This window comes from Schistocerca nitens, chromosome 9 (assembly GCF_023898315.1).
Source record: "Schistocerca nitens isolate TAMUIC-IGC-003100 chromosome 9, iqSchNite1.1, whole genome shotgun sequence".
NCBI lineage: Eukaryota > Metazoa > Arthropoda > Insecta > Orthoptera > Acrididae > Schistocerca > Schistocerca nitens.
This window is the reverse complement of record NC_064622.1, coordinates 94450585-94472713: the sequence shown is the minus strand read 5'-3', so window position 1 is coordinate 94472713 and position 22129 is coordinate 94450585. Positions and strand designations below refer to the sequence as shown.

General features: G+C 43.6%; 1 protein-coding gene across 16 annotated transcripts in view; it reads right to left on the bottom strand.

The window, feature by feature from the left end:
* Window positions 1-22129, bottom strand: part of LOC126202879 (putative mediator of RNA polymerase II transcription subunit 26) — a 92357-nt gene that overhangs the window by 55360 nt on the left and 14868 nt on the right. For all 16 annotated transcript variants that reach the window (XM_049936924.1, XM_049936921.1, XM_049936920.1 and 13 more), the window contains exon 2: window positions 4421-4549. In XM_049936924.1, coding sequence (XP_049792881.1) covers window positions 4421-4549 — 129 coding nt within the window. The remainder of the gene's footprint in view (window positions 1-4420; window positions 4550-22129) is intronic.

Sequence of the window (22129 nt, the reverse complement as noted above, 5' to 3'; positions counted from 1 at the left end):
AGAAGGCTGTATTCAGAGTTGAAATTTGTTCGACGTCATGTAACATCAATAACAAGAATTTTATAAAATATCAATTTCTCAGTTTCAGTCACTTTTATGATCCGATCTTGATCAGAAAAAGAGCGTTTCGGCTGCCTGTGGCCATCATCATCTGCCTAACTGTTATTTATACATCGGTTTCAGTGACATGACAAGAAGGATTCATGATGAGAGTGCCAGTGAGGTTATGTTCGAATGTTAATGTCCCAGTCTCGATAAATTAATTTACTTTATTGTGCTATAATCTAGATATTTTATATTTGGATAGTCTGGACGATATCATGACTTACATGTTGCGGGAATATATCCTTATATGCCACTAGTAGCACAGGAACAGGCACAACACCATTACTTCACACAATAGTTGACATGTCAAAGATTATTCAACTGCTATGATACTACATACTTTTAATTACTTGGATAGTAAGTATATGTACATGTACATTGACATCTACATCCATACTCCGCAAGTCACCTGACGGTGTGTGGCGGAGGGGACCTTGAGTACCTCTATCGGTTCTCCCTTCTATTCCAGTCTCGTATTGTTCGTGGAGAGAAAGATTCTCGGTATGACTGTGTGGACTCTAGTCTCTCTGATTTTATCCTCATGGTCTCTTCGCGAGATGTACGTAGGAGGGAGCAATATACTGCTTGACTCCTCGGTGAAGGTATGTTCTCGAAACTTCAACAAAAGCCCCTACCGAGATAATGAGCGTCTCTCTTGCAGAGTCTTCCACTGGAGTTTATCTATCATCTCCGTAACGTTTTCGCGATTACTAAATGATCCTGTAACGAAGCGCGCTGCTCTCCGTTGGATCTTCTCTATCTCCTCTATCAACCCCATCTCTTACGGATGCCACACCGGTGAGCAGTATTCAAGCAGCGGGTGAACAAGTGTACTGTATCCTACTTGCTTTGTTTTCTGATTGCATTTCCTTAGGATTCTTCCAATGAATCTCATTCTGGCATCTGCTTTACCGACGATTAATTTTATATGGTCATTCCATTTTAAATCACTCCTAGTGCCTACTCCCAGATAATTTATGGAATTAACTGCTTCCAGTTGCTGACCTACTATATTGTAGCTAAATGATAAAGGATGTTTCTTTCTATGTATTCGAAGCACGTTACACTTGTCTACATTGAGATTCAATTGCCATTCGTTGCACCATGCGTCAATACGTTGCAGATCCTGCATTTCAGTACAATTTTCCATTGTTACAACCTCTCCATATACCACAGCATCATCCGCAAAAAGCCTCAGTGAACTTCCGATGTTATCCACAGGTCATATATATTGTGAATAGCAACGGTCCTACGACACTCCCCTGCGGCACACCTGAAATCACTCTTACTTCGGAAGACTTCTATCCGTTGAGAATGACATGCTGCGTTCTGTCATCTAGGAACTCTTCAATCCAATCACACAATTGGCCTGATAGTCCATATTCTCTTACTTTGTTCATTAAACGACTGTGGGGAACTGTATCAAACTCCATGCGGAAGTGAAGAAACACGGCATCTACCTGGGAACCCGTGTCTATGGCCCTCTGAGTCCCGTGGACGAATAGCGCGAGCTGGATTTCACACGATCGTCTTTTTCGAAACCCATGCTGGTTCCTACAGAGTAGATTCCTAGTCTCCAGAAAAGCCATTACACTCGAACATAATACGTGTTCCAAAGTTCTACAACTGATAGACGTTAGAGATATAGGTCTACAGTTCTGCACATCTGTTCGACGTCCCTTCTTAAAAACGGGGATGACCTGTGCCCTTTTCCAATCTTTTGGGACGCTACGCTCCTCTAGGGACCTCCGGTACACCGCTGCAAGAAGAGGGGCAAGTTCCTCGCGTGCTCTGTGTAAAATCGAACTGGTATCCCATCAGGTCCAGCGGCCTTTCCTCTTTCGAGCGATTTTAATTGTTTTTCTATCCCTCTGTCATCTATTTCGATATATACCATTTTGTTATCTGTGCGACAATTTAGAGAAGGAACTACAGTGCAGTTTTCCTCTGTGAAACAGCTTTGGGAAAAGGCATTTAGTATTTCGGCCTTTAGTCTGTCATCCTCTGTTTCAGAACCATTTTGGTCACAGAGTGTCTGGACATTATGTTTTGATCCACCTACCGCTTTGACATCAGACCAAAATTTCTTAGGATTTTCTGCCAAGTCAGTACACAGAACTTTACTTTCGAATCAACAACACGTGCGTTTTTGTACAAACATATTTGCATCATGGCACATGTTAAATAGTTTGATAGATCCGTATTTATTAAGTTATGCAATATTATTCAGTTTCTTATTCTACCGATCCAGGTGTCTGTATTTCCTTTTTGCATTATAGGACAAACATTCTTTAGGTTGCTTCACTGTTTATGGAAGAATGCGTTTCAACAATAAGAAAGCGGATCCGACATGGATTTTACCCTGCGCATCTCCACTAAATTCGAGTTTCACTGTCGCCACACTTCGAATATTGAACATAATACTTGGCAGGTCTGAATCTTCTGGCAATCGTCTGTTGCTGCTACACCAGTCTCCTGGTTAAATTTCATAAGGTAATCGTTAACCTTTGACAGCCAAAACACTAATTTCACACAGCAAGATATTTACAGGAGATTGACATTGTCTGAATATTCCAAGATGGGAAAACACCGTCCTACGGAAATGGTACTATTTCACAGACTTCAGTAGAGGTGCACACCGGTTGTTACCTAGTATCAGTAGTCATTTGCTCGTTAACTGGTTATTTGCAACCACAGCGTTAATGCCAAGTCTGTGTCATTCAGGCCTATGTCTAATGCTGAAACCGATAAAACTCACAACGGAGGTCATACGCTGTTACGAGAGTAATCCCAAATGTACCGTCTCTTACTTTTTTATAAGTACATAGAGATGTTTATTTCTACAATGGTTTACATCAGTTTGCAGCTTGAACATTTAGCTATTTTTAGACATAATCACCATTTCTGTCGATGCATTTTTGTAGACGCTGTGGCAGTTTTTGTATGCCCATGTCATACCAGCTCGCCGCCATGCTGGCTGTTCAGAAAGTTATGAACCTCTTCTTTCACCTCGTCGTCGGAGCTCAATCGCTGGTACCACATTTAACGCTGACAGGTACTGTGAGACTCTGAAGAAACTCAAACGGGCAATTCAGAACCGGAGAAGAGGATTGTTGAGCAAGGGCGTACACATTCTCCATGACAACGCTTGCCCACACAACGCTCGGGAAACCGTTGCTCTCCTGCAACAGTTTCAGTGGAACATAATCACCCACCCACCCTATAGTCCTGACTTGGTGTCCAGTGACTATCACCTGTTCCCTAGGCTAAAAGAACATTTGACCGGAAAGTGATTCAGCTCCAATGACGAGGTGAAAGAAGAGGTTCACAACCTTTTGCACAGCATAGCGGCGAGCTGGTATTGAAACGTCCCCTTAGAAAAATTATACATGACTGTGCTTAAACTGACACAAAGTACTTTTAGCGCAACGCAATCTGACTTTCAATAATCCCTGCAAAAGAATGGCCCTGACTAACAATAACCTATACCTTTCTTGAATCACTTACCTCACAAAAATCTTCGTTACTCAAACTATTGCAATACAGCGAGCGCCAATACTGCCAGCTAAATAAAAGATTCCAACTACTGAAGGCACTAACTACTGATAGGCATAGTTAGCAAATGAAAGATTTCGATAGAAACAAACAATGTATTTACCTTAATAGTGTTCAAAAGTCATAATGTATATACCAGTTCATGACATCCAGCCTTACAAACTTACTGTCTCTGGTGGACACACGTCCAGATCATCCGCTCTCAAAACTCCGCCATCTCTCTCCCCACATCCACCACTGCTGGCAGCTCACCTCCAACTGCCCAACGCTACAATAGCGACTTCCAATAATGCAAACCAGCCACAGACTGCACACAAGCAACGTCAGTGATTTTCATATAGAGCGCTACATGGCGTTACCAACATAAAAACCTAAACAGCCTACTTACAGTATGACATGGGCATACAAAAACTGCCACAGCGTCTATAAAAATGCATCGACAGAAATGGTGATTATGTCGAAAAATAGCTAAATGTTCAAGCTGTAAACTGATGTAAATAATTGTAGAAATAAATAGGTCTATGAACTTATAAAAAATAGGAGACCTTACTTTTGGGATAATTACTGACATGTAATGGTCAGTTGTCAAAGGAATATTTGGTTTATATGTTTGAGTTATTCGGAGTGACAACATGTAATTAAGAATGGTGAGAACTAGAATTGCAAACGTACCCTAACTATATCAAATATTTATTCAATTTGTGAGAACCTAAATAACTTAACACCTAGAGGCCATGTAACAACATGTAAGAACACTCACCTCTGCGGAGTCGATGGAGTTCCCGGCACCGCCTCTGTGTGCAAGACTGGAACGACCCAAACTGGTCACACTGACAGGTGTTGCACTCCTTCCAGCTGAACTCGTTCGGGGTGCACAACCGTATGATACCTGCAAACGAAGGTAACATCAGTTCGAAGCAGCAGCATAAGGGATAAGTCATGTGCGCCCGCACTGATTGGAGGCACTATTCTCAGTCAGACATTTCTGTCAAGTTTCTGTCATCGTCGGTGTTATTCACGTTCTTCTTCCTGAGCTGCAACAACGGTTGCTCTTAAAAGGACGAGGAGATACAGCCTGTACAAAATTATTAATTTACTTCTTGTTTCCTTTATTTTCCGGTTTGTAGGTGTAGCGCAATCAACGGTGGCCCTTTTGAAGTAATGAACACGTACAGGTAAGTGAGGGCAATAACCTGCACGTTACGTCCTTAGCTGCCTTGCCGACATCTGCACGCTACAGTAACTTAGTAAGACACGCCTGTTTACTGCTAAATCAGTTTCTGGACTTACTTTTCTTATTTACTCGAAAGTAATTATCATTTAAAAACATCCACAGACATTCAAATCAGTTTATTACATAAGACATACAGAGTTTTATCTAATAATCATGGACCAAGAAAATACAAAGAAAAATGCTTCCAGAATGAGATTTTCACTCTGCAGCGGAGTGTGCGCTGATATGAAACTTCCTGGCAGATTAAAACTGTGTGCCCGACCGAGACTCGAACTCGGGACATTTGCCTTTCGCGGGCAAGTGCTCTACCATCTGAGCTACCGAAGCACGACTCACGCCCGCTACTCCTAGCTTTACTTCTGCTAGTATCTCGTCTCCTACCTTCCAAACTTTACAGTAGCTCTCCTGCGAAACTGTAAAGTTTGGAAGATAGGAGACGAGATACTGGCAGAAGTACAGCTGTGAGTACCAGGCGTGAGTCGTGCTTCGGTAGCTCAGATGGCAGAGCACTTGCCCGCGAAAGGCAAAGGTCGCGAGTTCGAGTCTCGGTCGGGCACACAGTTTTAATCTTCCAGGAAGTTTAAAAAAAAATGCTGTTTAATTATTGTGAGACATTTGTTTTCTTTATGCTGTTACACCTACAGAGCGATTATTTACAGACATTTTAATGTTTACTCCATTTTTGACAAATCTGTAGTTTTGTCTAATAATTATGGCCTAACAAAAAAAATCTGTTTAATTACTGAGAGACATTCGTTTTCTTTATGCTATTACACCTACTGAGCAACTGTTTACTGATATTTTAATGTTTACTCCATTTTTCGAGGAAACTAAGGTTTACAGCCTTTAAACTCACAATTACGGACAACAGCTGTTTCACTTCCACGTTCAAACACTGCCATTCTCCAATGCATGTGGCACTTTAGTCTACACCGCCATGCGATGTGGCCGTGCGGTTTAAGGCGCCATGGCACGGATTGCACGGCCCTTCCCGCCGGAGGTTCGAGTACTCCCTCGGGCATGGGTGTGTGTGTTGTTCTTAGAATAAGTTAGTTTAAGTAGTGTGTAAGTCTAGGGACCGATGACCTTAGCAGTTTGGTCCCTTAGGAACTCTCACACTTTTGAACATTTTGTAACTACGTCAGTTTCCTTCATTTCCACCAGCCTGTATTAGTGTGTTTCGCGTTTAGTGTTGTTATTGGGCCTGTTAGACTGTATAAGAGGTGCGAACAGCGTTCAGATATTGAGTGATCACTGTGAAGGACAAGGAGAAACCGCGTTTCGTGTGAGACAGCATTATCAGCAGCTAACAGAGTGCGAAAGTGGCATCATTTATTGCTTGAATTTGGCCCGCTGTTCGAATCATGCAATATCTGCCGGGTATTCCACGCCTGAAAACGACAAGGGAAGATCGTCGTAGTCTCCACCAAATTCATCTGCGACTGCTATCCGAGACCAAGCAATTCTGGGCCCTCCCGCATCATTGGTCGCAGACCAGCAGCAGCCAGACGATGCGTAGGCTACCGTTAACACCACAGTACAATCGGCCGGGTTTGGAGTGCCTATGTGGCCGGTTAGCGTGTTCTGCTGACGAATGGCATCGCAGTGTGTTCAGTGCTGAACCACGGTGCTGCTGTAAGACGGATGACAATCGTAAATGTAACGGCACAACGGGAGGCACGGACGGCCTGCGTCATCACGTGCTACCTGTCACGCGACTGTACTGAGGTATCATTTTTCAACAGGACAATGCTCATCAATAGATAGCACCTGTCTCTGTGAATAGTGCGCCATGTTTCCCCGACAGAACCGTGTGGGACCAGTTCTGGCATCCATTCGGCCCCAGCACCAGTATCTACTAACTATTGTGGGTTAACTTGCCTCACGAAATGATACTACGAATTTATGACACCCTCTTCAATGGAATAAGGGAGGCATAAGTATCTGCCAGAGGAGGGCCAATATCATATTGATTTGTGGGCTCATACTGCCAAGTTTTTACAAATATTATACGATGTTATAATTAATGAACTAACATCACATTCCTTCTCAACCCGTGAAATTTCATTTCATTTAGTTCTCCCGTTCGGCGCGTTCCATTTTTTTGGTCGGGTTGTGTGTATTAATTAAAATTATTACTTGGATTTCATTTTGCATCATCATCTTCAAGTAGTCCCCTTGGTAGCGAATACAGTGACCTCAGTGTTCCTGCCACTTTTGAAATGCACCTTGGAAGCTGACTTGCAGAGGGATTTCGTTGAAAGAAAGACCGGATCGTCTCGAAGACGATGTTAAGTTCCCTGCAGACACGCAATGCTGGCTGTGTGTGTCTTGAGGTATTTGGGGCACAAAATTTACCACATTCCTTCTCACGTTCAATTCTTCTAACAGAATACTTTCACAGTTGTAAATTAAGTTTGTACCTGACATTAAAGCATTGTCTCTAAACTCTTCATTCAACATTTGGTGCTATCGTGCAGTTATTCCTACTAGTTTAAAGCAAAAATTTATTCATGTACTTCCCTCCTTCACATAAGACATCGAAAAACTGCTAATTCACGGAAACATGACAGTGGAAATATGCTCACTGATAACTATTCAAAGCAGTCAGCTCGCAGCAACTTTTCACAGTGATTCAAGAGGGTTGTATGGAGAGACACCTAGCGGAATTTCAGTGTACTTGCAATCATTTCTAAACAAAATTCAAACTGCAGGAGCTTTTGTTTATCTCTTCGTAATATCCATACAGCAAGAGTATGCAGGTGATGTAGATACAGATAATCAAATTCTGACATTTTAACTGTTACTGTCGTTCTTCATAGCAATGGGCTCAGTTCCAAGCATCCCTCCTACTTCGACTGTCTTTCCTTTAACAATATAGTGCTGTTTCCACGTAGAACGGGCTTATTTGCAGTATTACTAACGATGCATTATCCCGGCATGTAAGCGCTTGTTAGTCCAAATGATACACCTCGTTGCATACTTGCGGTTAATGCAGCTGGCTTTACAGGCTGCATCCTGAAAATAACGTCTTGACAGGATAGGTGATGCCGATTACAGCAGACGTTTTAGATAACCAGTGAACGAGAAGGCACCGCGTGTATCTGTGGCCACAAAAAGACATTTCTTCTTTGATGACAACTTGTAGAGGCGTTGGAAGCAGAAATTGCGGACATTTTTTTAAAGCTGTTTGAGAAAATTACTACGTAATTATATCCTCTTTTTCGTTGGCGTGGTAGATTACAGTTCCTGACCTTGTTTGAACAAAAGTTCGTTCACGCCCTCCGTAAGAAGTTTAAACATTAAACTCTTGGGCGTCAGGGTTCTTTAGTAAACACATTGCACTGAATGCTGTAACATGTCGATTACCATGCTGTAGTGATATTCCTGTATTGCATCTTACTGTCTTCACACATGAATTTCTACTAGTTATGCTAAATTTAGTGTACTTGACTCAATACTCATAAGCATTAGAGAAAAATCGCGTCTAACAATATTATCGGTGGCTAGGAACTGAAAAGTTTTCCTGGCTTCTAATTGTGCAGCGTGAACAATTACTTACAGTTATTTAATCAGTAACGGCGCTCGCACAGCGAGTTTTAGCTGGGGAAAGGTATGACCTTTGGTTTCCTTTAGTAGATAATTTAAATTAGTAAGTTAGGCAACTATCTTCTTTTATTCCTGATTTCGTTCTTAGCCGCTGACTCTTTTCCTTCACTATTAGTTTACAACTTGCACTGATCATTTACTTTATTGGTGAAATGCTGTTTATATATTATTTTTTAAATTAAATACAATGCAAGTCTACAGTTCTAAGGTGATCAGCAAGGTCTTTAGCTACTACATGTAATGTTACAAGCAGAAAGCAACAATAAGTGAGTCTTAAACCGTGTCTCTTTGTGGCTTGGTAGGTAATTGTGTGAGCGAAATACTACCGTACATACCCAAAGATGTCGGGTTCAATCCTCTGTCAGTCCTAATAATTTATTTGTCACATTATCTATCATTCGTTTGAGCTTGAAAGCAACTCCTTGAATTTCTAAGTCGTAGGTGTTTCTTTATTCTATTTTCATTCCCCTGATGAGAATGTGTGCCAAAACAGGAGTATTTTATAGTCGTATCGAATCTTAAACCAATAAAATGCATCATCAATGGTACTGTAACAATGGTGTTAACTGTAGCCCCGCCTTTACTCCTGACTCTTGTAGGACATGTTCCTGCTGAATAAAAGATAAAAATATGGAGCACAGTACAATTTTCCTCTAAAAAACAATGTAGGCGGTATCTAATTTCCTTATAATGTGTGTCTACATGCGGTAGGCAAGTATTTTACAATAAAGAGCAGCAACTTAGATTTCAGAAGTTTTTGAGGCCATGGCAGAATTTGATGGCGGACCGTATTCGTTTCTGGATTTGCAACGTAGATAGTGCAGCACAAACAAAGGTAAAGAACCTGTACAGCAAATAGTCATATCCAAGTTCCGGTGTGTGTCCATCACTGTTTTGAAATATTTTAGAGACCACACATTTTGAGCAATGAAACCGTAATGATATATTGTTTTCGTTTATTCTCTTCTGTTCACAGATCCCCCTACGTATCTTCATCAAATAATTCGTTACGTTTACAACATTGCGCTTCCTCGAGGCATAATACGAGGGTTGGAACTTTAATAGTGGCAACTATTTATGTACAGCTCGTACAAAATAGATATGTGTTTCAAAGTTTTACTGACCTTCAAAGTAGTCACCAGCACTGTGTATAACCCGTTGCCAGCGATGTGGAAGTCGTAGGATGATACTCTTAGCAGTGCCAGTTGTGTTGACAGTTCGAGCGGCGCGGTCTATTTGCCCGACGAATTTGTAGCAGTTCTAAAGCGAATACCGTGAAGTGTTTCTTTCAGTTTAGAAGTCGAGTTGAACTTACAAGGGCTTACGTCAGGGGAGTGCAGTAGGTGATGCAGCACTTAGCAGCCCCATCAGTCAAACAAATCAGTAGCAGCTTGTACTGTACGTGCTTGAGAGCATTCTCCTGCAAAATGATGCTCAGGTTCTGCAGGAAGTGTCATCACTTCTGTCTCTATACTGTTCATTTTTCGAACAAAACCTACGACCAGCTCAGAGACTGAAGTGAAGAGCTGCATCAAACCAGTCTTCGGACTCAAGACCACAACAACAACAACACATACGTTACTGAACTGCAGATGAATAGTAGAAAATTCATAATCGCAATTCGTCTGAGGCAAAGGTACTTCGCATCATCGGAAGTATTCCGGCCAACCATAGGTTCCAGGACAAAAAACTGGGAGAACGAAAACGGAACGTCGAGTTAATGATACATATATTTTGCAAAAGGTATTGTACTATTTACCTCCAGCGTAAATAATTTGGAAACAAGATTGGAGGAAGGCAAAATCGAAACGTATCGAAAACAAAATAGTTCAAAGTAATAGCGAATTTATAGAAGAAATTTGGGAATTTTTATATTCGGATCAGTTGAAGACAATGACTGGACTGACTGGGGAAAAAAGTGTGAGAACGGTGTTGGCTGCTTTTGGTACACTACCTGTGTTTCCTGTAACTGTACTTTCGGTGTGAATGATAAGGAAAGTTTACAGTCAGTGTGTGCTCCACTATTGCGTATGTCAGAGAGAGATGGACATTACATCCGAAATCCATTCAAACACTGTGGTTTACTCAGTGATCAACCGAGAGAGGCATTCTGAGAAATACTACACTACTGGCCATTAAAATTGCTACACCAAGAAGAAATGCAGATGATAAACGGGTATTCATTGGACAAATACACTAGAACTGACATTTTCTCGCAATTTGGGTGCATAGATCCTGAGAATCAGTACCCACAACAACCACCTCTGGCCGTAATAACAGCCTTGATACGCCTGGGCATTGAGTCAAACAGAGCTTGGATGGCGTGTACAGGTAGAGCTGCCCATGTAGCTTCAACACGATACCACAGTTCATCAAGAGTAGTGACTGGCGTGTTGTGACGAGTCAGTTGCTCGGCCACCATTGACCAGACGTTTTCAGTTGGTGAGAGATGTGGGGAATGTGCTGGCCAGGGCAGCAGTCGAACATTTTCTGTATCCAGAAAGGCCCGTACAGGACCTGCAACATGCGGTCGTGCATTATCCTGCTGAAATGTAGGGTTTCGCAGGGATCGAATGAAGGATAGAGCCACGGGTCGTAACACATCTGAAATGTAAAGTCCACTGTTCAAAGTGCCGTCAATGCCAACAAGAGGCGACCAAGACGTGTAACCAATGGCACCCCATACCATCACGTCGGGTGATAGCCCAGTATGGCGATGACGAATACACGTTTCCAATGTGCGTTCACCGCGATGTCGCCAAACACTGATGCGACCATCATGATGCTGCAAACAGAACCTGGATTCATCCGTAAAAATGACGTTTTGCCATTCGTGCACCCAGGTCCGTCGTTGAGTACACCATCGCAGGCGCTCCTGTCTGTGATTCAGCGTCAAGGGTAACCGCAGCCATGGTCTCCGAGCTGATAGTCCATGCTGATGCAAACGTCGTCGAACTGTTTGTGCAGATGGTTGTTGTCTTGCAAACGTCCCCATCTGTTGACTCAGGGATCGAGACGTGGCTGCACGATCAGTTACAGCCATGTGGATAAGATGCCTGTCATCTCGACTGCTAGTGATACGAGGCCGTTGGGATACAGCTCGGCGTTCCGTATTGCCCTCCTGAACCCACTGATTCCATATTCTGCTAACAGTCATTGGATCTCGACCAACGCGAGCAGTAATGTCGCGATACGATAAACCGCAATCGCGACAGGCTACAATCTGACCTTTATCAGTCGGAAACGTGATGGTATGCATTTCTCCCCCTTACACGAGGCATCACAACAACGTTTCACCAGGCAACGCTGGTCAACTGCTGTTTGTGTATGAGAAATCGGTTGGATACTTTCCTCGAGTCAGCACGTTGTAGGTGTCGCCACCAGCGCCAACCTTGTGTGAATGCTCTGAAAAGCTAATCATTTGCATATCACAGAATCTTCTTTCTGTCGGTTAAATTTCGCGTCTGCAGCACGTCATTTTTGTGGTGTAGCAATTTTAATGGCCAGTAGTGTATGAGAGGCAAGAAGACATAAAAATGGACAAGACAATAGGCTCAAGTGGAAGAAGTAATTATAGCTGTAATATAAATCAAACTGAAGTGGGCAGGATCAGTAGCCAGGCAAATGGATAGCCCATAAACCGAGAATGTTCCCTGCCGGTTTACGAGAGATGAGAGAGGACAGACATGATGGCCAAATAGTAGGGTTGGTACATGCCTTCAGAGACTATAGTAGAGTACGTAAGATGACTGCCGTCGGGCCTTCACATGAAACAGCGTGCTGCGAGGTGCGGTCCACACGGCTCAAAGGGGGAGTGGCACCGCACGCGAGCGGCTGTGTTCGGCAGGTGGCGTGCCTAGCAGGAGAATGAGCCAAGGCGCTCTTCCATCTCAGCAGTACGGCTCTCGAATAAAGTATCCAGTAACCTGAACCTGATTAAAAAACACTCTTTGTGCAGTTCGAGAGTTGAGGAGTTCCCAATCTCCACAGGCATTGCTTCCCTACGGTTATCATCCAGCTGTTTGCGTTGTGTCAAACAGCGAACCTGCATTTCTGTCTTATTATCAACACGACCATAGCTCTCCTCATCATATATATGTTTTCCTTCTTCCGCCTCATGTGCCTACTTTACCATATTCTTTCTTGCTCTTCACCTGAACAGTCCAACTTTTTCTGTTTTATCACTTCTCTACTGAAGTCGCACATTTCTTGTACTATATAATTTGTTATCATTCAAAAGGAACGTTATTTTGTGTGAAATTTACTTCAGAGAATATTAACAAGATTACAGAACTATATAACTTGTGATGAAATGCCGGCCGGTGTGGCCGAGCGGTTCTAAGCGCTTCAGTCTGAACCGCGTGACCGCTACGGTCGCAGGTCCTTTCGTGGTGGCAGAAGAGCCAACACCGTGTTACGAATGGAGGCCGAAATGCACGCGTTTTAGCTCACGCAGGCTCGCGTGATGAGGGAAGAACTAAACTGACGTGAAGACTGGAACATAACAAGGAATAAGAATTCAGAAAGCCGACATAATTTCTTTGATACTTGACTTTAATCCATTAATGATGAACGTCGCTCTTGACGGCACGTGATTCACAATATTATCTGTTCAGAATACATTCCTGAAGTAATTATAGTAACTGAACATAGCGCCTTGCTAGGTCGTAGCAAATGACTTAGCTGAAGGCTATACTAAACTGTCGTCTGTGCAAATGAGAGCGTACGTAGACAGCAAAGTCGACTGTACAACTGGAGCGAGTCCTAGGGAGTCTCTCTAGACTAGACCTGCCGTGTGGCGGCGCTCGGTCTGCAATCACTGATAGTGGCGACACGAGGGTCCGAAGTATACTAACGGACCGCGGCCGATTTAAAGGCTACCTAGCAAGTGTTGTGTCTGGCGGTGACACCACAGGTTCGAATCCTGCCTCGGGCATGGATGTGTGTGATGTCCTTAGGTTAGTTAGGTTTACGTAGCTCTAAGTTCTAGGGGACTGATGACCTCAGATGTGATGTCCCGTGCTCAGAGACCTTTTTTTTTTTTTTTTTTTTTTTTTTGTGATGACACCGTCGCGGGCTTCCATTCAAGTGAATGCGTCGAAATTCCGCGCCGTTTCGACGAGTGTCAAAAGCTACAACTGCAAATGACCGGTGTATGGGCGCCAGTACATTGGGCAGACAAAGCCCTGTATCTGACAACCGTGCATGGAGCACATTAGATGCGCACATCTGGGACATAAAAACAAATCTGTAGTCGCAGAACACAGCCTCAATGAGAGACGTGCGTACAAATTTGAAGAAACAAAAATGTTGCGTCGAGCTAGTGGCTTTTGAGAAAAAAATGGTTCAAATGGCTCTGAGCACTATGGGACGCAACATCTGAGGTCATTAGTCCCCTAGACTTAGACCCACTTAAACCCAACTAACCTAAGTACTTCACACACATCCATGCCCGAGGCAGGATTCGAACCTGTGACCATAACGGGTATTCATTGGACAAATATATTATACTAGGACTGACATGTGATTACATTTTCACGCAATTTGGGTCCATAGATCCTGAGAAATCAGTACCCAGAACAAACACCTCTGGCCGTCATAACGCCCTTGATACGCCTGGGCATTGAGTCATACAGAGCTTGGATGGCGTGAACAGGTACAGCTGCCGTTGCAGCTTCAACACCATACCACAGTTCATCAAGAGTAGTGACTGGCGTATTGTGACGAGCCAGTTGCTCGGCCACCATTGACTAGACGTTTTCAGTTGGTGAGAGATTTGGAGAATGTGCTGGCCAGGGCAGCAGTCGAACATTTCCTGTATAGAGAACGGCCCAACACGACATGCAATATGCGGTCGTGCATTACCCTGCTGAAATGTAGGGTTTCGCAGGGATCGAATGAAGGGTAGAGCCACGGGTCGTAACAAATCTGAAATGTAACGTCCACTGTTCAAAGTGCCGTCAATGCGAACAAAAGGTGACCGAGACGTGTAACCAATGGCACCCCATACCATCACGTCGGGTGATAGCCCAGTATGGCGATGACGAATACACGTTTCCAATGTGCGTTCACCGCGATGTCGCCAAACACTGATGCGACCATCATGATGCTGTAAACAGAACCTGGATTCATCCGTAAAAATGACGTTTTGCCATTCGTGCACCCAGGTTCGTCGTTGAGTACACCATCGCAGGCGCTCCTGTCTGTGATTCAGCGTCAAGGGTAACGGCAGCCACGGTCTCCGAGCTGATAGTCCATGCTGATGCAAACGTCGTCGAACTGTTTGTGCAGATGGTTGTTCTCTTGCAAACGTCCCCATCTGTTGACTCAGGGATCGAGAAGTGGCTGCACGATCCGTTACAGCCACGCTGATAAGATGCCTGTCATCTCGACTGATAGTGAGACGAGGCCGTTGGGATCCAGCACGACGTTCCGTATTACCCTCCTGAACCCACCGATTCCATATTCTGCTAACAGTCATTGGATCTCGGCCAACGCGAGCAGCAATGTCGCGATGCGATAAATCGCAATCGCGATAGGCTACAATCCGACCTTTATCAAAGACGTGATGGTACGCATTTCTCCTCCTTACACAAGGCATCACAACAACGTTTCACTAGGCAATGCCGGTCAACTGCTGTTTGCGTATGAGAAATCGGTTGGAAACTTTCCTCATGTCAGCACGTTTTAGGTGTCGCCACCGGCGCAACCTTGTGTGAATGCTCTGAAAAGCTAATCATTTGCATATAACAGCATCTTCTTCTTGTCGGCTAAACTTCGCGTCTGTAGCACGTTACGTTCGTTGTGTAGCAATTTTAATGGCCAGTAGTGTAATACAAGAAACTGAAGATAACGTCGAGCCATGAGTATTATGGCCAAGCTAAATGCGTACAGAATACAGTCTTAAAATCTCATTCAATCAGACGAAATTGATGGCCTTTGTTGATAAATAGTAATACAGCTGTGGATAGTAACAAACAACACAATAGTTGAAGGGATGTCACATTTTACATATATTGGCTGTGGCACTATGTAAAGGTTGTAACGTGTATGAGTGCAGATATTTTTGTGTGGATACCTTAATATGTACACACGTCAGTGTGATGATTGTTTTTTCTCTGCCTCGAACATTCTTTTCACAAACACATCACAAACTTTAAGAGCTGATGTTTTCTGCACGCTTGTTACTGCACCACTAAGTGGACTACGCCAGTCAGTATAGACTAACCGCATTCACATTGCAATACCTGACCTGCTGCCAAGGGGAAACTTGGCGTTAATGGCTTGCTCTTGCCACATGTTCTTGGAGGTACTACCAAACCTAAAAACATACAGCTTGCAACAGATATCATTATCAGTCTGCAAATGATGTAAATACTGATGTAATGCTGCTCAGTATACTGTCCTCAGTCACCAACAGAAATATCTGCACTTATACGCTTTGTATCTTGTATTATATGATAACGACGTATAGGAGAAAAACTGCATGTAGACTGAGAAGACGTGAAGCAGCCAGAAGACATGTCACTTCGTACATGTATACACCATTGGTGGGTATGTAAATGATTACAGTTTTAATTCCCTTTGGCAGGTAGAACACCATCAGAGTGCTTTAGTATTGTTTGTGTTTAGTGCTGTTACCAGCCCTAGTAGGGAATATCAGGGGCCTGAACGTCGTCTAAGGACACGGAAACGGCGTGATCTCGAGTGAGACAGTGACATCAGCACCTGACAGAGTTTGAAAGGGGCTCATTGTGGGGCTCCATTTGGGCAGTCGGTCGTATCGAACAATGTTCGCATTTGTGGGACATTCAGATGTGACAGTTGTCCGATATTGGATGGCTTGGGTATGTAAGTGCAGGAATATTCATCTCCAAGTTTCCTGTCGTCCATGTCTGACCATCACAAGGGAGAATCTCTGCGTTTCCACACTGGAGCTCTTTCACATCTCCTCCTACCACCCGAGTCGAAGTAACGGACTCCTTGCAACACTCTTTGTAGTCCCACACCATTGGGCAGAGGATTCCAGCAGTTAGATTAGGGAATGGGCGTCCCAAGTGTAACCTGCCGTTGACATGGTTCATATGGCTCTGAGCGCTATGGGACTTAACATCTGAGGTCATCAGTCCCCTAGAACTTAGAACTACTTAAAACTAACTAACCTAAGGACATCACACACATCCATGCCCGAGGCAGGATTCGAACATGCGACCGCAGCAGTCGCGCGGTTCCGGACTGAAGCGCCTAGAACCGCTCGGCCACTGCCGTTAACACCACAACACAAATGGTTGCCTTTAGAATGATGCTACCAAGCGAGCTGGCGCAGTGGTTACAATGATGGACGTATTCGGGATGGCGGCCTTTCATACCCGTATCTGGCCATCCTGATTTATGTTTTCTGTGATTTCCCCAAATCGCTTAAGGCAAATGTCGGGATGGTTCCTTCTAAGGGCACGGCTTCCTTCCTCATCCTTACCTAATCCGATGGGACTGTTTGGTCCCCTCCCCCAACTCAACCAACCAACCATGAGAGTGATGCTATGACCAAGAAGCGTGAACTGCTGATGAATGTTGTGACATTGCAGTTAGCAGTTAATCACGGTTTGCACTACTCCGCGTGTCCATCATCAGTGAGTATAGCGTTGACCTGAGAGGAAGTCTCATTCTTCCAATGTTTTGCTAACGCACAGTGGTATTGCACTTGACGTCATGTTGTCAGGAGGCATCGCGTTTGACTTCAGGTCACGGCTGCTAGTGAATGAGGGAACTCTTTCGGCACAACGATACGTCATGGGCATACGTGTTACCTCTGACATGACAGTATCGTGATCTCACTTTTCAACAGGACAATGCTCGCCTACACACGACACGTTCCTGTATGAACTGTATGATATTGAGGTAATTCCGTGACCTGCAAGATCCCCACCGTGTTCCCGACAGAACGTGTATGGGATCAGCTCATGAGGATGGAGGATGTCTGGTTCGTGGGGAGCTCAACTGCGCGTTCTTCAGCGCTCTTACAATGTTCCAATCTTTAAACAGTCAAATCTAGCGACTTTCGGGAATGATGATGATGAAATAATGAGGACAACACAAAAACCCAGTCCCTGGGCAGAGAAAATCCGCAACCCGGCCGGGAATCGAACCCGGGACCCCAGGATCAGCTCAAACGTCAGCGCCATCCCAGTGACAGTATCCAGGATATCAAGGCAGAATTAGGGTTGTGGGCGAGCTTGTCTCAGGAGAGAACACATTGGCGTTCAGACACTCTTCCCAACCGAATCAGTGTATGCATCCATGCAAGAGGGTGTGCATTGTCATGCTGATAAGTGGACTCAGGCGGTCAAGTATTTTTGACTCGATTTTGTAATCAATGAAGTAACACAGCATACCCTCTCCATCCTGAAAGTTACTTTTCGTTTCCTCTTGGCCATCTGTGTACCTAATTTTTTTATCAGGCTGTGTTTTTCAAGCAATTTGCGGAACAATAAACAGTATGCATAACTAGAAGTAAAGGAATATACAAAAATCAAATAATTAATTCATCTTACACAAATCATCTCTAGAAACCCTATAACTATAACGATACTATGACTGTTGTGCGGAAGCAAGAGATGGAAAAATAAAAGGAAAAAGACAGCCTAACACAGACAAGATTCTTGAGTGGAGTTAAAGACTGTGCAAGAAGATATCTAATTAGAAAGGAATGAATGTACGTTAATGGGGAAATAACTGAATACAAGTGTAGGTGGCAACAACATGAGCGTAGACTGAAGGATGGAAGACCTCCCAAGATAATCTTGTATTATAATTCGAAAATAAGAACGGACAAAGGTCGGAGAGGGGAGTGGCGGACTTTGGCGGAACATGCAGCTGAGTAATCCCTGTATGTAAGACGACAAAGATACGAAAATGGTATTCCTAATCTGAGCATCGTGTGAAATAATTCAGGTAACATTCAAATTTTATGATACGTGAATATTGTCGCAACAATTGCCCCTTTATTTCTAGATGCGGAAAAAGGAATAAAATGTCCTGCATTGTGTAAGTTTGCATTATTTAGAAGCTGGTAAAGCACTTCCAAGCCTCTCTTCCTGTACGGCGGTTTCGGAGAGGGAAGTTGTCGTAGGAAGAAAAGGAGGAAGTACAAAATATGTGTCGGAAGCGTCGCTGCTTACATGGAACTACACCGTCGCCTGGCAGTCTCAACAAGATAACAGTTACAGGAAACCAAAGGCTACGGTGTGAGCACTAGCTTCATGGACACTAACAGAAAACCCACCATTAGATGCCTAAATACGATACATCACTGACAGCGCGTGTGGCAGCTACTAACATGCGTGAGCTGTCATGTCAAGGGACTCTTAAAATTCAGACTGTGTAACGATCAAAGTAGGCAGTGGACATAGGAAATAAACTTGTCACGAATACAGAAACAGTAATATCATCGTTAAGCCCAACTCTATACGTTTTATTGTCTGGCGGCGGTATAGATTTCCGTCTAGTGCAATGTTTTGCTTCATCACTAATGATCTTTTGCATTACCCTAGAAGATGTCTCAGTTCAGTTCAGTTGGCTCTGAGCACTATGGGACTTAACATCTGAGGTCATCAGCCCCTTGAACTTAGAACTACTTAAACCTAACTAACCTAAGGACATCACACACATCCATGCCCGAGGCAGGATTCGAACCTGCGACCGTAGCGGTCACATGGTGCCAGACTGAAGCGGCTAGAACCGCTCGGCCACTGCCGTTAACACCACAACACAAATGGTTGCCTTTAGAATGATGCTACCAAGCGAGCTGGCGCAGTGGTTAGAATGATGGACGTATTCGGGAGCGCGGCCTTTCATACCCGCATCTGGCCATCCTGATTTATTTTTTCTGTGATTTCCCCAAATCGCTTAAGGCAAATGTCGGGATGGTTCCTTCTAAGGGCCGGCTAGATGTTTCCTGTACGTCACAAAAATATTAACAGTAATTTCTTATGTGCTCTAACAACGGATAATGTCTACATTGAAGATAAGCTCAGAAGTAACTTACGAATGTCACGATAATTTCACAAATTTAGTTCCAGTGTGTAGTGACCGAGTGAGGTGGTTCTTAGGTGAAGAAAATGGATTAATATCGTCAAGTTTTACACTACTATCTGAACAGCACAGCAGAAACACCCGCTCACAATACAGTAAAATTCTCTCTGTACCAGCACATAACACTGCCACGTAATTTAAATCATTCACCGTATCCGTAACTGGAACAGTCTTCCACAAAATATCAGAGAAACCAAATCCCTTCCAATTTACAAAAGACAGCTAATTGTCCACCTTCTATTACAATAGCCATCTATCCCATACTCAGAATAGCAGCTTAGTATCGCAAATTTCGTCTATCCCACAACCTCCCCCCCCCCCCCTTCCTTTCAGCAGTTCTCTATTTTGTTGTTTCCTATATTCTAATGTCACTTTCATCTCAATCTTCTCCTTCATACATATCCTTTTCACTCCTGATAACTCTAATCATAGTCTCAAATCTACTAAAGTAACTTATAAAATTTCTTATACCATTCATTGTCATAGTTACTATTATCATCATCATTATTATTGTCAGTTCAACTCACTATTATCATTGTTAATATTATTTTGACTGTTATTACTGTGAACTTTTTTTGTGAAATCTTTGGTATGTTTTGTTCCTGGCCAGATGGAAGAGAGAGCCTTAAAGCCCTAAACTGGTCAGACTAAAAAAGCAGTAAATAAATAAGTAATATTCAGATACAAATGGAATGCGGAAGACCACGAGGAAGAGTAGCAAGTAGATGGTGGGGTCGAGCGAAGAAGATTACAAGCCTAGCCCTTCACGTTACATTGCAGGAGAGCTGACGATAGTTGTGGATGGAGACTTCTAGTCGGAGATTCAGTTACTTGGGAAATGAATGAAGGAATGAGGTCATAACAATCTGTAATTGTTAAAGCGACTAATGATGAAGATGATTAATCTCAGCCTGGTCTTCCTAAATAGGGCTTTCCTGAAGAGCCGTTGTCGCAGTCAATAAAATTCTTCGACGTCGCGGTCACTGTTCCAAATGGCTTGCCTCAAGGTGTTTTTGCTAACTGCTGAATGAGGAAGTTTTGGTTCCTACATATTGACGGAAGAAGATGTTACCGGTAATTGATATGGCATTGAGGATGAGGAGGAGCGGTGTCCGACGTCCTTTATCGGCGTTTGAAAAAAAAAAAAAAATACAAATACCAATACACGTCGTTTAATACCAATCCTCCTCATCCTCAGTAGTATATTGGATTGCGGTAACGCCCTCTTCAACCAGTACATAGGAACCTAAGCTTCTCTCATTCTGCAGTTAGTAGAAACACCCTGCGAAAAGCCATTTGCAACAGCAACCGAATTTTACACATTGACAATGCAGTCATACACCCAGAAGAATTTTATTAACTGTGACAACGTCCGCGGAAGTCTACGCGCACAGCTTGAGATAAGTCTTTCAACAAAATGGCGGTTGACTCTGTCCCCATATCTGTAGAATCCGAGTTCGTACGAGGGTGAGTCAAATGAAAACCTTAAATATTTTTTGAAATATTATTTATTGTGCGTAAGTGGTACAAAGCTATATCACTTTTCAACATAATCTCCCCCACGCTCAATGCAAATCCTCCAGCGCTTACAAAATGCATAAATTCGTTTAGAAAAAAAATTCTTTTGGTAGTCCGCGCAACCACGCATGCACCGCGTGGCGTACCTCTTCATCGGAACGGAACTTCTTTCCTCCCATTGCGTCTTTGAATGGTCCGGACATATGGACGGTATGAGTGCATCTGCACTATGCTGCCATCTACAAGACATTCTGCAGGCTGTTTGTAGCACGCTTACCAACTTACAGGATAAAGGCGCTGGTGAGTATGGTGGATGAGGAAGACACTGAAAATGCAGGTATGTGATTGTTGCAACTGTTGTACGGGCAGTGTGGGGCCTTGCATTGTCATGTTGCAAACGGACACCTGCTGACAGCAATCGACGTCGCTTTGATTTGATTGCAGGCCGCAGATAATTTTTTAGGAGATCTGTGAATGATGCACTGGTGACAGTGGTCTCTCTAGGCACGTAATTCTCCAAAACGACGCCTTTTTTGTCCCAAAAGCGAGTCAGCTTGACCTTCCCTCCTGATGGTTCTGTTCGAAACTGCTTTGGTTTTGGTGATGAGGAATGGCGCCATTCCTTGCTCGCTCTCTTCGTTTCCGGTTGATGGAAGCGAATCCAGGTTTTGTCCCCAGTAACGATTCTTGAAAGGAAGCCATCACCTTCTCGTTCAAAGCGCCGAAGAACTTCTTCACAAGCATCAACACGTCGTTCTCTCATTTCAGGAGACAGCTGCCGTGGAATCCACCTTGCAGACACTTTGTGAAACTAGAGCGCATCATGCACAATGTGGTGGGCTGATCCATGACTAATCTGTAAACATGCTGCAATGTCATTCAGTGTCACTCGGCGGTTTTCCTTCACTATGGCTTCAACTGCTGCAATGTTCTGTGGAGTCACAACTCGTTACGCCTGACCTGGACGAGGTGCATCTTCCACTGAAGTCACACCATTTGCGAACTTCCTACCCCATT